Source organism: Microtus ochrogaster, linkage group LG2 (assembly GCF_000317375.1).
Source record: "Microtus ochrogaster isolate Prairie Vole_2 linkage group LG2, MicOch1.0, whole genome shotgun sequence".
In the NCBI taxonomy this organism is placed as follows: Eukaryota; Metazoa; Chordata; class Mammalia; order Rodentia; family Cricetidae; genus Microtus; species Microtus ochrogaster.
The window spans coordinates 49,198,336-49,213,676 of NC_022028.1; the positions used below are offsets into that span (position 1 = coordinate 49,198,336).

Below are 15,341 nucleotides of genomic sequence, written 5' to 3' on the forward strand. Positions count from 1 at the left end.
GGTATGTCTGGGCTCCTGCAGTATGTCTGGGCTTCTATGGTATGTCTTGGCTTCCATGCCAGAAGTTGTTTTTCATTTGTTTCAATAGAATTGGTTGACGCTTGTTGAAGCATCATTATAATGGCTGCTTTACTATCCTTGCCAGAAAATCCCAGTGTTTGATTCAGCTGGGTGCTGACATCAGTGCATTGTCTTTGCTCACTGAGCTGTGTGTATGTATGTGTGTGTGTGTGTGTGTGCGTGCGTGTGCGTGCGTGTGTGAACATGTGTGTGCATGCACATGGAGGCCATAGGCAAGCACTAACAATGACCTTGACTGTTGTTCCTCAGGGACCTTCCATCTTGCTTTTGGCGGGGAGTGGGGGGAGTAAGGTCTCTCACTGGTCTGGAGTCGCTTAGTAGGCTGACTGGCCCTTGAGCCCCAGGGACCTTTCTGTCTCTGCCTTCCTAGCACTGGCTAACAGGCTCAATGCCTTTACATCTGGCTTTTCACATGGGTTTCGGAGATCAAACTCAGGCCTTCAAGGCAAGCATTTGTCAACTGAGCCATCTTCCCAGTCCAAGTTTCATGCCTTCATAGCCTTCCTGATTCTACTCTGGTCTCCGGGTCTGGTGCCAGCTGCATGTAAGAGCTTCTCCAGGCCAGGCCAGCTGGTGCCTCTAGGTGGTGGAAGAGAGTCACCTGCCCTTAGGGACCAGAGCAGACAGCACATTCCTGTTCCTGTCTTGCTGTTTGCTACATGGAGCCTCTTGTAGGGCACCTCCAGTGGAAAGAGCTTGCTGGGGCCCAGCCTGGGGCAGCTTGAAGGTGTGGCAGGAGTCTACCTCTTCCTCCAGCATCTGGAAGGTTCTAGGCTTCCCTTCCCTTCCCTTCCCTCCCCTCTCCTCCCTTCCCTTCCCTTCCTTTTTGTTCTTTTGATTTTCAAGACAGGGTTTCTCTTTCTTTGTGTAGTAGTCCTGGCTGTCTGTCCTGAAACTCGCTCTGTAGACCAGACTGTCCTCAGACTCACAGAGATCCATCTGCCTCTGCCTCCCAAGTGCTGAGATGAAAGGCGTGTGCCACCACCGCCCGGCTTCTCCCCACTTCTCTGTTATCACCATGTGGGCTGGGGGAGGGGCATCTTAAGAGCTGCTTACATGAAAGTCCTGGGCACATGTAGTCACTTGGTTTTGCTAGGGCCTCATTGGCACAGCCTGGGTACAGGCCAGCCTGTTGTCACTACAAACACCAGGGACAGCAGGAACATCCCCAGAGTGCTGTTCTATATATACATTCAAAGTCTGGACCAGGAGTGGCCAGCTAGAGCCAAAGGCCAAGTGTGACTCAATAGACATTTGAGCAGTAAAATCTTGTCATAAATCCACCAGCCCCTTTTGTTTACATCTCTTATGGTTCCAGCAACAGTGACGACATGTGATCACATAGCCCGTAAGCCTGAACCATCTACTGTCCGGGTTTTTACAGCCAGCGTTTACAGCTGGGCTCTAGGCTCACACTACAGTCTAGCACTACCCTTGAGTTTTATAGACTCTAGGCAATGAGTGGGTGGGGCCTCAGCTCTGAGCCAGCTGCCTTCAATGGCCAAGGGTTAGGAGACCTGAACCCAAAGTCAGCTGATTTCTGGGACGGTGGCTTCAACAACTTCACATCATTGCTCCCATCCTAACAGAGACCATCCAGCCCGTCTGTCTGCCCAACTCGGAAGAGAACTTTCCTGATGGGAAACTGTGCTGGACATCAGGATGGGGGGCCACGGAGGATGGAGGTCAGTGGTCTGGTAGGGACCCTCCAGAGTCCTGCTGTGATGGTCCTGTGAGAATACTTGGAGGTCCCAGTTCAGGTTTAGTGCAGACCAACTGTTCATGACAACGGTCTGCTGAGTAACCATGGGCCACCGTGGTGTTGCCTATTTTCTGGAGAGAAATGGGCTGTGAGGGAAAAGTGCGGGTACTGGTCTACAGAGAGGCCTTCAGCCACCCCCTTCCTGCCTCTTTTTAAGCTGCAACAAGTGTATAAAGTACACCTTGATGACCCCCAAGCTTTATCCAGCATGTAGGGTACAGGGTAAAGAACTGATGTCTGTAAGAGCTGCCAGGGTGAGCTGTTTTCTCCTGGGAGTACAGAAGAGAAGGTGCTACCCAGGAGCCTCGACGGCGCTGGTAATGGTAGTACTGTCAGCCGTGGTCACAGACCTCCCAGAGACGTCTGTGTCCCTTGCGTCAAGAGACAGTGCTGACTTGGTCTCGAGGCTCAGGGTTCCCAGCAAGGGCTTTCCTTTATGCATTTTTTTTTTTTTTTTTTTGTTTTTTGAGACAGGGTTTCTCTGTGGCTTTGGAGCCTGTCCTGGAACTAGCTCTGTAGACCAGGCTGGTCTCGAACTCACAGAGATCCGCCTGCCTCTGCCTCCTGAGTGCTGGGATTAAAGGCGTGCGCCACTATCGCCCGGCCTTCGTGCATTTTCTAGGCTTGGGCCAGCCTGCTTTCACTAGAAACTGTAGCAAACATGGTGGCCTGGATGACTCCAAAAGCTCAAAAGTGCAGAGGCAAGTCCTCAGTTCTAAAACCTGAGACGGAGGTATCCACAGGCCTGAGATGGAGGTGTCCGCAGGCCCGAGGTGGGGTCTGTCCCGGCATCTCCCCAGCGGCTGGTGGCTCTAGCCATTCTCAGGTTCCTCGGCTGGCTGATGTGTTCTTCCAGTTCCAATGTTTAGATGGCTGAGTTTTCTTCCCGCTCCCCAGTGTGGGTTCTGGTTCTGGGTATTGAACCAATCCCTCTACTGACTGACCCATCTCCTCAGTTCCTTGATCCCTGTCTCCATGACATCAGTTGTTGGATTTAGAGCCTGCCATACATGTGAGCTGACCTAGTCTCGAGATTGTACTTCAGCGGCCTCTGCAGAGGCTCATCCAAAGAGGGTCATGTGTCTTGGTTACAGTCAGACAAATAAGAAGGGGGTTGTAATTAACCTATGCAGGAAGTCAGTGTTTCCCCTGGGAGACATATTCATTCAGGGTCTCACTGCAGCCCCAGGCTGTCCAGGAACTCACTATGTAGTCCAGGCTAGCCATGGACTACACAGCTACCCTCCTGCCTCAGCCTCTCAAACTCCGGGATTCAGTGCCCAGCTTGTGTTTGTTACCCTTCCAGTTACAGCTCTGACCAACCAGCCTCAGGGGTCGCTGGGGCTGGCAGGCTGATTCCTCAGGTGGCTCTGATGACAGCTGCCCCCTGACCTTTTCTTCTACACTTCTGGGCTGGTGGCCTCATCCTCAGCTTCAAGGCCAATGTGCTGATCTGTTGCTACGCCCTGCTACTCTGTTGTTGCCCTCTCTGAGTCTCTGCTAAGCCCTTGTAGTTCTTAGGAGCCTGCCCACATCTTCAAGGCTGTCTCACATCTGTACCCTTAAACACCTCCCTGGTTAGTGGCATGTCCACAGGTCCAGGGCCCATACCTATATTTGGAGGGGCGCATTTCTGCTGACCACATACACCTCTGTCCAGATATGTGTGGCCTTCAAGAGCCTCAGTTTCCCTTCTGTAATGGGGATTGGCCAGGGTGGGTCAAGGGTGTGGCTGGCTGTGGGAAGAAACGTCTGTCTACTTCTTCCACTTTGAGTCTCTTAGGGGAGTAAGGGTCCCGGACACGGAGGTGAGAACACACGGCCCACTCAGTAGGGGCTCTCCCGGCCTCATCTGCTCCACGACAGCCCGCTGTTCCAGCTACAGACTGTCAGGTGGCATGGCCCTTGCCCCCCCACCCCCGCCCCGTCTCTGTCTAAGCCAGACTACTCACTACATGTTTCTTCATTGCTTTGAGGCAGGTGACGCCTCCCCTGTCCTGAACCACGCGGCTGTCCCGTTAATTTCCAACAAGATCTGCAACCACAGGGACGTGTATGGCGGCATCATCTCCCCGTCCATGCTCTGTGCAGGCTATTTGAAGGGCGGTGTGGACAGCTGCCAGGTAAAGGACTGCCAGTTACCCCGGGGGCCGGGGCAGCAGGCAAGGGCCCAGTGTAGTGACCCAGCCCATGGGACAGGCCACTGCCAGCTTCCCTGTGACTGAACAAAAAGCAAATTTACATGGCACAAGGAAGAGATTTGCTTAAGATGCCTGTGGCTTTCCTGGTGGCCCGGCCTGTGTTTACCCAGGCTCCCAGTCTTCCAGGGGATGGGGCGTTGTCTTCCCTACTCCTCTCCAGCCTGAGGGTGTAGGGAGCCAACCAGAGCAGCAAGCCGGTGTGAGCTGATGGGTCCGGGTTTCCAAAAGCCACAGGGGGTGAGACTCAGTGCCACCTGTGGCCACAGAATTACTTCCCTCTCATCCAGACCTTTCCTCTTCCAGCTCTGTGAGCTACACAGGCCACGTTTGACCTTCCTAGATTAGCATTTGGGACCTGGAGGGAGACACAGCTGGAGGGAGACACCTTCCCACACAGGCAAGGAGCCACCTCTTGAGAATAGCAGATCCATTCTAGAAGTGCTCGGGGAGAGGTGTGCACGTGGTGTCACCCACTGGCAATTGAAAAGGGAAGTCTGTGTCACCAGCACAGCATAGCTGCTCAATCCCCTAGCCTTTTGCCTCCTTCTGCTCTCCAGGGAGACAGTGGGGGCCCCCTGGTGTGCCAGGAGAGGAGACTGTGGAAGCTGGTGGGTGCCACAAGCTTTGGCATTGGCTGTGCTGAGGTGAACAAGCCTGGGGTCTATACCCGCATCACCGCCTTCCTGGATTGGATTCACGAGCAGCTGGAGGTGGGTGGAGTGACTCTCCAGGTCACGTGTTCCCTGCACCCAGTGTGACCACAGCTCTGCCACAGGGAGCCAGGGAGGGTAATGGAAAGGATGTTGGTTCTGCATTGATTTGGTGACTCTGGGGATCAGTCCTAGAGCACAGCTAATCCCATGGGTGTTATCAGGCACACAGGGGAGGGACAGGAAGTGTGAACCTGCTTGACTCAGCAGGGAAAAAACTGACCAGTGGATGAGGTGTCCCCTTGGAATGGGGGTGTATTTAGGGTGCTATGTGTTCAGGGAGGAGAGGGTGGGTGGGTTGCGTCTGGATGAGGTAAAGCCAGGTAAGCCCCCTCTCTGATTGCCCCTGTGGAGTTGATGCTTTGCTGAGAGCCAGAGTGGAACAGAGTTCTTTTTCTTCTGTTTTTTTTTTTTTTTTTTTTTTTTTTGTAGCTTTGGACCCTGTCCTGGAACTCACTCTGTAAACCAGGCTGGTCTTGAACTCACAGAGATCGCCTGCCTCTGCCTCCCAAGTGCTGGGATTAAAGGCGTGCGCCACCACCGCCCGGCTATGGAACAGAGTTCTTAAGCAAGAGGGGTCTGAGTAGCTATGCTTCAGGGAGAGGGAAGGAGGGAAGCAGGGCAGGGCATAGAGGCCCTGGTCAGCAAGAAGACCTCCAGGGAACTGAGACTCCTTGGCACCAGGCAAAGATATGTCCCGATAGACACAGGCCTTGCTGTGATGAGTTCCAGGTGTCCACGACCCTTCTTCCTCAGAGTGGGAAAGGGCTGCAGGAAGGCTAGGCCCAGCTAGGGACCAAGCACTAAGCAAATGCTTAATAACTTGATCACAGATTGGCCTCATGCCACCCCCTAGCCCAGTGTCAAAGACATTTTCTCCTGACTATTAAGGGGTGAAATTTATGTAACAGACAAACTTTCAAAAGACAACAATCCCACAGAGGAAGGTGGGGCAGCCAGGGGTTCAGACTGGGAAGCCATGACAGGGATGCGGTCCTAGCCAGTATGCCCTCTGCATTGTGATGGGTCCTAAAACCTTCCTCATGATAGTTGGGAATCATGGACAAGTGAGGGCTCCCAAGTTAGTAAGGATGCCCAGGAATATGCAAACCAGGATCTCGGCCTGACTCTGTCCAGAGGGACAAACAGAGTAAACTTCCTTGGCTGTTTGCTAAAACTGAAGACCCCTGGGACCCTCTTCCCATCAGTCTCGCTGGGGATCATGGGTAGGGAACCAGGTGATCTTCATGTTTTGAACATCATTTTAGGAAGGCTGGTGTACCAAGAATTCTTGGCAATCAGGAAAAGGCCTGGCAGTTTCTGGAAGGGTCTGTTCTCTGAGGGGTTTCGCTATGGTGGCTGGCTAGGGTTTCTGAGGGTCACTCTGGGCATCTTAGCCATCAGCTGCCTCTGACCACTGAGGACCTGCAGGAGACGTCACCTGACAGACACACCCAGTTTTCAATCTCTTTCTAAATGGCTCAAGGAAGAGCCAGAAGCCCCTCCCTTCTGTAGGAGGATTGCCAGGTTAGATTTGTCTCACTGGAGGCTCTCCCAGGAGTCCTGCCATCTGCACACTGTCCCACCTGTCAGCCCAGTGAAGGCGAATTTAATTAATCCAGGCCAGTGGGTACAAGAAGACAATTTTAATATAAAAGCACTCTCACACACCCGGAGTTCAGCGATCCACCGTACACCGGAAACAGGAAGGGCTCCAGTCTCGCGTTCCAATTCATTAGTAAAAACATTCGCCCGAGGCTGTCCCGCCCCAAAAGGCGGGGTCTCTCTACAGCCCAGAAGTCCCCACTCCATCATCTTCGTTCAACCCTTCACGTTTCCCTATCTAGCAAGGGCAAACAAAAACTGTTCTGTCTTATGTTAGGCCTTAGGAGCATACAGCTGAGACATAGCAGTCTGGGGACAATTTCCTAACAGTTTGGGGACCATCTTAGGCAGAGATGAAGAGTGCAGAGGTCTTTCTAGATGGGAGCCATCCACAGCTAGCAGTGTCCTCCCTCAGGGACCCAGCCCCCCAGTGACCATTGATAACATTTAATGGAAAATCTAGGTGCCCATGGAGTCACAGTATCCAAGGCATGGCTTGCAGGGGGGAAATGGTGACCTCTGTTTTTACTTTCAGAGAGACCTGAAGACTTGAAGAATGGGGGACAAATCAGCACCCGAGCTCCCAAGGGTGGACGCAGCCCAAGCCTTCCCTGGACTCCTGTGTGGGCATGGTGGATGCGAGTACCAGCGTTTAGTGCTCTGCCCATTGCACTGAGGCAGAGCCAGTAGGAAGAGCATCCTTCTTACCCCTGTACCTGGAGCTGCCTGTTGCTAAAGCCTCTGGCCCTTGGGGTGTGGGATGAAATGACCTTAGAACTTTCTGTGCTTCACAGCGACAAAAGCACCCCACTCTTGCATGTTAGCGGCGCCTTTCCCCATCATCCTCCTAGATTTCCCCCTCGGAGCCGCTGCCAACACACAGGCAATCTCTTATGCAAAACCATTGACACCAGTTGGTGCAGATAGGAGGTCAGGAACTGCTGGTGTGGATTGCTGCAGATGGAGTCACCTGTTGGTCCTATCCCTGGGTGCCAGTTCTCAACCCAACAGCCCGTTTCAGGAGGTGGGCAACTTAGCTTGTGAATGACTCAGACTATGGGTTTGCCCCACTATTTTCTCAGTGTTTGGTGCTTGATGAGTTACCAGCCCTTGCTTCTGGAAGGTGCCCCTTCTCTCAGCACGGCTTGTCTTGGGCTTGAGTGAATGAGTTGTGATGGCTCACAGAAATCGAAATCATGGGCTCACTTCGAAAGCCCACCATGCACATGTCAGGAGTTTGCATTTTCCTGTTAGAACAGGTTTCTCAGTACATAAGGATCCCTTATGGCACCAAAGAGTAAGTGACACAGGTCTGGAAGATGACAAGACCAGAGGACACTAAAAGCAAGTTCAATAGAAGGTCCTAAGCCACTGGGGGCTGCCCCATCCCTCCACGCACTCTGCTAATGTACCATAGTTGACAGCGCCTGGGCCTCTCCTGCGTGGCCCACAATCCAATGGCCCCCATATTACATAGTTAACAGAGGAGGGTTACACAGGAAGTAGCCATTGGTCATTTGAGCTTATCATAGATTAAGTCTTCAGAAGAATATGAATCAGTTGCTTTGTGGCTGCAAGAGAAAATAAGTGTGTGTGTGTGTGTGTGTGTGTGTGTGTGTGTGAGAGAGAGAGAGAGAGAGAGAGAGAGAGAGAGAGAGAGAGAGAGAAGGGGTACTGGTGGGGGGGCATCGCCGAAACAAACTGCCACACAGCCCTTGTGCTTGGACTTAACCCTTTCCGGATCAGAGCCACCACTCAGATTTCCATGACTAGAATAAATGCCCCAAGAGCCATTGTGAGTGCCTGGATCTTTGGGTAACTCTTAGCCCTATGCTGATGCTTTTTTCCCCATGCACATACCCCTGTAGTGTAGTTGATCTGTCAGTCACAGGAAGAGATGGACAGTCATAACTGATAACACAGCACAGCAGTCATAAAACCATATGGCGATCAATACCGAGTGCAAGGGACTCCCTGCCTCCTGAGTATCCCACTACACTTCAGTGAGGTGGTAGAGGGCTTTCCTCTGCTTTGCCCCAGTTGTAGACGACACCACACTGTGCTTTGTATTTGGAAGTCTTTATCATCGATGGCAGCCCTTACATGCTGTGGCTCCAACAAACCAGATGTCGGGGCCACATAGACAACTCAGCAGTTAAGAGCAATGGCTACTCTTGCAGGGGACCGAGTCCTGTTCCCAGCTCACAACTGCCTAGAACTCCAGTTCCAGGGTATTTGACACCCGCTTTGCCCTTCAAGACACACATGTGCATATACGTACTTGCAGAGACATACATACGTACACATAAATAAAAATAAAATAGATCTTAAAAAAATAGACGTCTTATTTAGGGATACTATTGCTGTGTGAAACACCATGTCCAAAAGCATCTTGGGGAGGGTTTATTTCACTCACTGTTCCATATAAAAGTTCATTAAAGGCAGTGAAGGCAAGAACTCAAACAGGGTAGGAACCTGGAGGCAGGAGCTGATGCAGAGGCCATGAGATGGGTGGGGTAGGAGGGGGAGGACACTGCTTCCTGGCTTGCTCCTCATGGCTTGCTCAGCCTACTTTTTTTTTTATTGAACCCAGGAACATGAACCCAGGGGTGGCACCACCCACAATGAGCTGAGCCCACCCCAATCAACCACTCATTAAGAAAATGCCTTACAGCCAGATCTTACGGAGGCATTTTCTCAGCCGAGGCTCCGTCCTCTCTGGTGACTCTGGCTTGTGTAAGGTTAACACTAACTAGCCAGGATAATAAAGAAAGAAAGTACAAGAGGAGGCTTGCTAAGATAGTCAAGGCAGCTGGCAGGGGTCTGAAGGGAGAGAGCCTCCAGTTTCAGAGATCAGAGGGAGTTTCTGGCTGCTAAAGGTTGTGTTGGGAGGTGAGGAATTGGTCTGTTCTTTCTTATCTGACTTCATCATGAGCTGAAACATTTTCTCGGCTCCTTTAGTGATTGTAGGGTCTGTAGTGATGTCTGTTGCTGTATTAGTTGTATCAGCTGCTTAGGTCTTAATCTCTTTTAAGTTTTGTCAGTTTTAATATAGGCTTGTCAGTATTATTGATCTTTTTGTGTTCTGGCTGGCTTGGAACTCACTATACAGCCAGAATGACCACCTCAACTCCCAGAGACTTGCCTGCCTCTGTCTCCTGACCACTGGGATTAAAGATGCGCACCACCATGCCTGGCCCTATTGAACTTTTATCAGTGAATCAGTTATTGGTTTGAGAATTTCCTAATTTCTAATATACATTAATGCTATTATACTATCTCACTCCTGCTTCAGCTGAGCCCCACAAGCTTTGAAATGAAATGTGTTTTCACGTATATTTAGTTCTATATATTTTTGAGTTTTCTTTGAAACACCCTTTACACTTCATGAGTTGCTTGGAAATTGAGAGTTTAATACACCATGTGTTTATTAGCCCCCGCCCCCATTGTTTGTTGCTAATTCCCAGTCTGACCCTACTAATTTGAGAGATTTATGTTATTTTTATTTTGTTGATGTGTGTCCTGTGGTCTCATCTCTGTAGGGTCTGTCTTGGAGAGCTGAATCCAGCTGTTGTTGGCTGAAGTGTCTTATACACACCACTTAGGTTCCACCAGGCAGTCTGGCTCTTTGATTTTTTTTTCTTCTGCTGATCCTCTACCCGGTCCCATTGCTGTTATCAGCTGCTGGGAAGGAACTCTGAAGTCCTCAGTGGAATATATACCCATTTCCCCTGCCCTACTTGGACCACATTCAACTGCCTCACGATACCAACCTTAGTGTAGAGTGTGGGAGGAAAGGCAAGGTCCCTGGAGCTCTGGTCTCGGAAACTAGCTCTCCTTCTCACGGCTGTTTGTTATGTGGGTGTGTAAAATCCATTTTAATTGTCTCATTTCATAGAAATAAAGACCAAAAGTATCCAAGAAGGCTGCAGAGGACCTATCCACACCTCCCACTGAAACACATCACAATCATGGTGTCCCTCTTGTGCCATGATGGTGGCCAAGCTGGGGCCAGCACTGAAGCCCTAAAGTTGACTCCTGCTTTACATCCTGACTGTGTCCGTCTTTGGGCTCTGATGCCTGTCTCGTTTGTCTAGTGAAGGTTGGTGGTATGGGGAGCAGAGGAGGAGGCTGACAAGAGGAACAAGGACAAGGCATGGGGTTTAGAGGCCCCCGTTTTACCGCTGGTAGGCCTGGCTATCTTCTGTCCCCTCATTGGCCCATGCGGAGTGAGGCTCTGGGATTTATGGGGTGGGGCAAGGAGGACTCACGGGGGCAGGACTGGGTGGTTCCAGTCACCGCACCTGATATCTGAGAGATTACAGGAGCTCACCACTCACCTCAGGCCTGTGTTTGATTTCAGGGAAGGTGTGCGGAAATGGCTGCCATGAAAGCACATCAGCGGGGTGTGGGCCCAAGGAACCCCCCCAAAGTCAAACACTAGCCCATATCTTACCTTTTGACTCAGCTGCCAGGAGAGGAAGGTAGCTTCTCTCCTTTTGATTTGGGGAGAGCAAATTGTGAATCGCATCGTAAAATACTGCCTTTTCTGCGATGACAGTCAATCCTTCACTTCCAGCTGCTAGCCAAGTGGAATCCAGAGAGGGCCACGGACCTTCCTTCTCTCATCCAGTCGGCTAACCCCTGTGCTGAGTCTTCTTTCTTCTCGGGTTGTTTTAAACCTCAGTGACCTGTTAGTTCCTTTGGATGTAACACAGCAGTATGATGAGTCTCCATGTATGATGATAAGCCTCCAAGATCTGCACTTGAGGGTTCCAGTGCGGGAGGGCACGGGACCTCACTGCCCGCACGGGGAGACCAGGGTCAGCTCCGGTCCACAGCCGCTCTCTGGGGGTTCTGGATGGAGCGCTGGTGGTCTCAGAAGGGCGGCACAATTTTCTTCGCCGGGATCCAGATCGCACTGGTTTCGGGCTGCCGCCACAAAGTCCCAGGAGGCTCTGTGTCAGGTTTCTTGTTTTATGGGGAAACATTCACAGTCATCTTATGCCTCCACCTGAACTTCATTACCTGTGAAGACCTGTTTTCAAATGAGGCGCTGTGTCAGCAGCTGGAGGTTAAGGTTTCAGTATAGGGCAGACACCGACGCCAGCAAATGGCCGGCAGCCTCGCTCTAGGGCAGTAGGTCTCAACCTTCCTAACGCAGTGACCTTTTAATACAGTTCCTCAAGTTGTGCTGACCCCCGACCATAACATTATTTTTGTTGCTACTTCAAAAGTATAATTTTGCTACTGTTATGAATCATAATATTAATATCTTTGGTTTTGGATGGTCTTAGTCAACCTCTGTGAGGGGCTCGTTTGACCCTCAAAGGGGGTCATGACCCACAAGTTGAGAACCACTGCTCTAGGGCTCTTTCTCAGGAACCTGGCCCCCATTTTAGCTGATGAACTGGGGATCCCACATCAAATCTGCCTGGAGCCTCAAGACTTCAGAAGCTGTTGGGGCTCCTTCCTAAGTCATTTCTTTTTAAATAGATAAATCTTAGTTTCTTTACTAATTTTAAAATAGAGGAATTAAAATTATATACATTTATGATATTTAATACAATATTTCAAAATATCTGTGTACAGCTAGACCTGGCGGTCATCCCAGTACCAGGGAGATCAAGTCACAAAGACCACGAGTTCAAGGTCGGTGTGAGCTCCATGTGCAGGCCCTGCCGTGTGTGGATCCCGGCACACCCCAGAGCCAGCAGAGTAATGAATGGTCCATGTGAGGCAGGAAGAAAATCCAGTTCTGTCCGACTTAGCTGGTGTTGTTTCAAAGGTTTAGAGTCTGACCGCGGAGAGTTTATTTTTGACATATTTAAACACAGTACAGCTTTGGAGATGTCCCAGGAACAATTGTCATAATAAAGTGTAAGGCTTTGACTACATCAAAACTCCTTCCTCAGGATAAGTCTTTGGCAAAGTACATTTGACCTCTTCCATGTGGAGGACTTCTACTGACAGAGAGGCAAAGCTCAGGATCAAGGCCTGGGGGCAGGAAGAGTCAGGATCAACATAATAGTTCTGGGGAATCAGGTGAGGCCTGGCGCTACAGATAACACTGGTCACCAGGCTTTTAACTACATCCCGTGCCGGCTCTCCAGCTGGAAAACAGTACACATCCCTTCTGCTGCAGAGGCCAGTCTGTGTGTTTAACATTTCTGGCTTCCCTAGCGCTCGCCTGTGCATACAAGGACCTCATGCCCTCCACACTGCTACCTCCAACACATACAAAACAAACGTCTACCCTATCAGACAAGTAAGCCAAACTGCTCTTTTATACGTGTATTTATATTTTTGCCGGGCTGCTCGTGTGCCATGGTGCCTGTGTGAGGTCGGAAGACAACTTGCCGGAGTCACTTCTCTCCCTCCAGTATGTGGATTCTGGAGCTGAAGCTGAGGCCATCAGGCTTGGTGGCAGACCCCTTTACCCACTGGAACCATCCCACTGGCCCACGCCAAGTTATTCAACATATGTATTGGCAGACGGACTTAGATTTTGATGTAAGAATAGTTAAAATACACTCTCAGAGTTTCCCATGCTAATTTTATCATAAGCACTGCTCCAGTGATCTCTTCAGCTTAGGTTTCTCCTGCTTTAACCAGCATGGCCTCAATTCCGCACGCCCTCCCGGCCCTCAGAACCACCATTCTACACTCTGCTCCAGAGTCCAGCCTTTGGCCACTCCACGGATCTGTGATATTTCGCGGATCTGTGAGATGGTGCAGTGTCTGTGTGTCCGTCCGTGCCTGACTCATTTCACAGAGCACAACAAGACTGTTTCTTAGCGTCGTCTGGAGACTTTCATAGATGAAGGCTGCTCCACTTCAGCCTGGGGTAGGGGGGCTTCTAAATGCAGATGTGTTGGTGTCTCTGTGATGTGACTTCAGGTCCCTTGGGAGCCCATGCAGGAGTAGTACACCTCGGCCATATGCTGCTTCTGTCTTTAGTGTTTTGAGGAAACTCCATACTGATTTTTAAAAATTTTTAAATATTTTTTTGTGTGTGCGTGCTTTGTTTACATGTATGTCTTGCGCCATGTGTGTGCATGGTGCCTTCAGAGACTATAAGAGGGCACTGGATCCCTTGGAGCTGGAGTTACAGGTGGTTGTGAACTTTTATGTGGGTTCTGGGAACTGAACTCAGGTCCTCTGGAAAAGCAGCAAGTGATCTTAACCACTAAGCCATCTCTCTGGTCTCTGTACTGACTGATGTCTTTATTGGCTGGACCAGAGTGAATAAGGGATGTCACGGGTTCTTCTTTATGGCAGAGTGATAGCCCATCGTACCTGTGTGCTGTCTATCCCTTACCCACTAGTCAGCTGACGGCTGCTTGACTGTACCCATGTGCACCCAGAGCTGTGATGGACACAGTGTGTAGTGTCTCTTCACATACGTTCCTTTGGACACACACCCCAAAGAGGGTGGTTGATTGTATTTCCTGGGTCTTGAGCGTCCCTTCATGGTATTTTTGTACTGGCAATGGTGGTCTACATCTCTACCAGCAACGCATGAGAGTCTTGGGGGAGTCACAGGGCCTGACCACTCTGTGTTGTAGGTAGGAAAACTCAACCCCAGAGCTGGTGAGATACTGACGCAGATTCCCTGACCATGGGTAATCAGTCCTGCACTCTCCTCCATGTCCCACTGCCGTGGTAAAAGCAGAGCTTTTACTTAGCAAGTCTGCTATCGTCTTCCATTGGAAGGGACATGAAGGTGACATTACTATGGAGGAATGGAGCCCATGCCTGCTATCCCTGCAAAATCAGCTTCAGTCACTCAAGGGCAAATACAGAAGCCCAGAGACCCCTCTCCAGCTTCTTCTCAAAAGAAGATAGACTTGCAAAGAAGAAACAAGTTACCTATGCAGAAATGACTCGCTGGACATCCCCACATCCATCCCAGGGACTGGCTTGCACTGGTTTCTGAAGAATTTCCTTGTAGTATGAATAATAAAAACCCAGAGACAGATATTGGGGTTCAACCTGAATATTTTCTTTGGCAAAACACAGTCTGGCAGAAGCGTGGAAGGCTTCCCACTCACGTCTCCATTTCCTCCTCCTTCTGTGTGCCACAATGCCAAGGCTGAGCCTCATCTGTGTTTGCATGCGTTTGGTTTGGGTGCAGATCCAGTGTGGCCAGTGTTTGACGTGTATGGACATCCACAATCTTAGTGGACTCTTTTCATTAAACTGTGTTCCCAGCGTCTCCTTGTTGTCTGTTCATTTCTCTCTTATGTAAGGTCCCCAACACATACCACATGTAGAATAGGTCATACTATAAACAGAAGTGACACCCCCTTTCCCTTTCTTTTGTTAATGAGCATCTATGAGCCCCCTCTCCCCTTCCCATCTTCCAAGATAGGCTCCAAAAGCTGCAGAGAAACTATGAATCGAAAAAAACAAAAAAATAAAATAAAATATATATATAAAAAAAACTAAAGTAAAAATAAAAAGAATCACTGAGGTGAGTTCAGGACGCATGTGCAGTACCTTGATGAGGATTCTGTGTTCTTGCCACATTTTCAGAGCCCAAAGTTGTCATTGAGACAGGCCTCCGCCGAGCGGGATTCCTCAGCAAGGGCCCTGAGAACACCTTGCTCACATATGTGTGTGTAAGAATAAAACAAATGAACGAAAGATGCAGACTAGAGGTTCATCCCTGTGGTAGAGAGAACCATGCCAGCCGGGAGCTAGCCCCTTATTTCCCCATCTCATCTTGTCCAGCCACATGCTTCCTGCCCCCAGGTGACCTGGGACCTCCAAGTACCTGACACTATACACATGCCCACTTTGGAAGTCAGGGCCAGGGGATGGGGACTCATTGGCTTCTCCTGGATCACTTGGAAGGGGCATTGCGGCAACAGGCCCTTCCTGCCGTCTCTTGCTATGAGTCAGCTCTGGCTGAGAAAGCAAGGTTAGTCCAGAAGGAGGGCTTAACTAATACCACCTGGATCTGGATCAAGGCCATGT

The 15,341-nt window shown here is 50.3% G+C and overlaps 1 protein-coding gene across 1 annotated transcript in view; it reads left to right on the forward strand.

The window, feature by feature from the left end:
- The window catches only part of Tmprss3 (transmembrane serine protease 3), a 17,585-nt gene extending 10,673 nt beyond the window's left edge, over positions 1 to 6,912 (forward strand). The window contains exons 10-13 of the mRNA XM_005360307.2: positions 1,671 to 1,766; positions 3,824 to 3,966; positions 4,602 to 4,754; positions 6,895 to 6,912. Of these exons, the coding sequence (XP_005360364.2) occupies positions 1,671 to 1,766; positions 3,824 to 3,966; positions 4,602 to 4,754; positions 6,895 to 6,912 (410 nt within the window). The remainder of the gene's footprint in view (positions 1 to 1,670; positions 1,767 to 3,823; positions 3,967 to 4,601; positions 4,755 to 6,894) is intronic.
- The last annotated feature ends 8,429 nt before the right edge of the window (positions 6,913 to 15,341 follow it).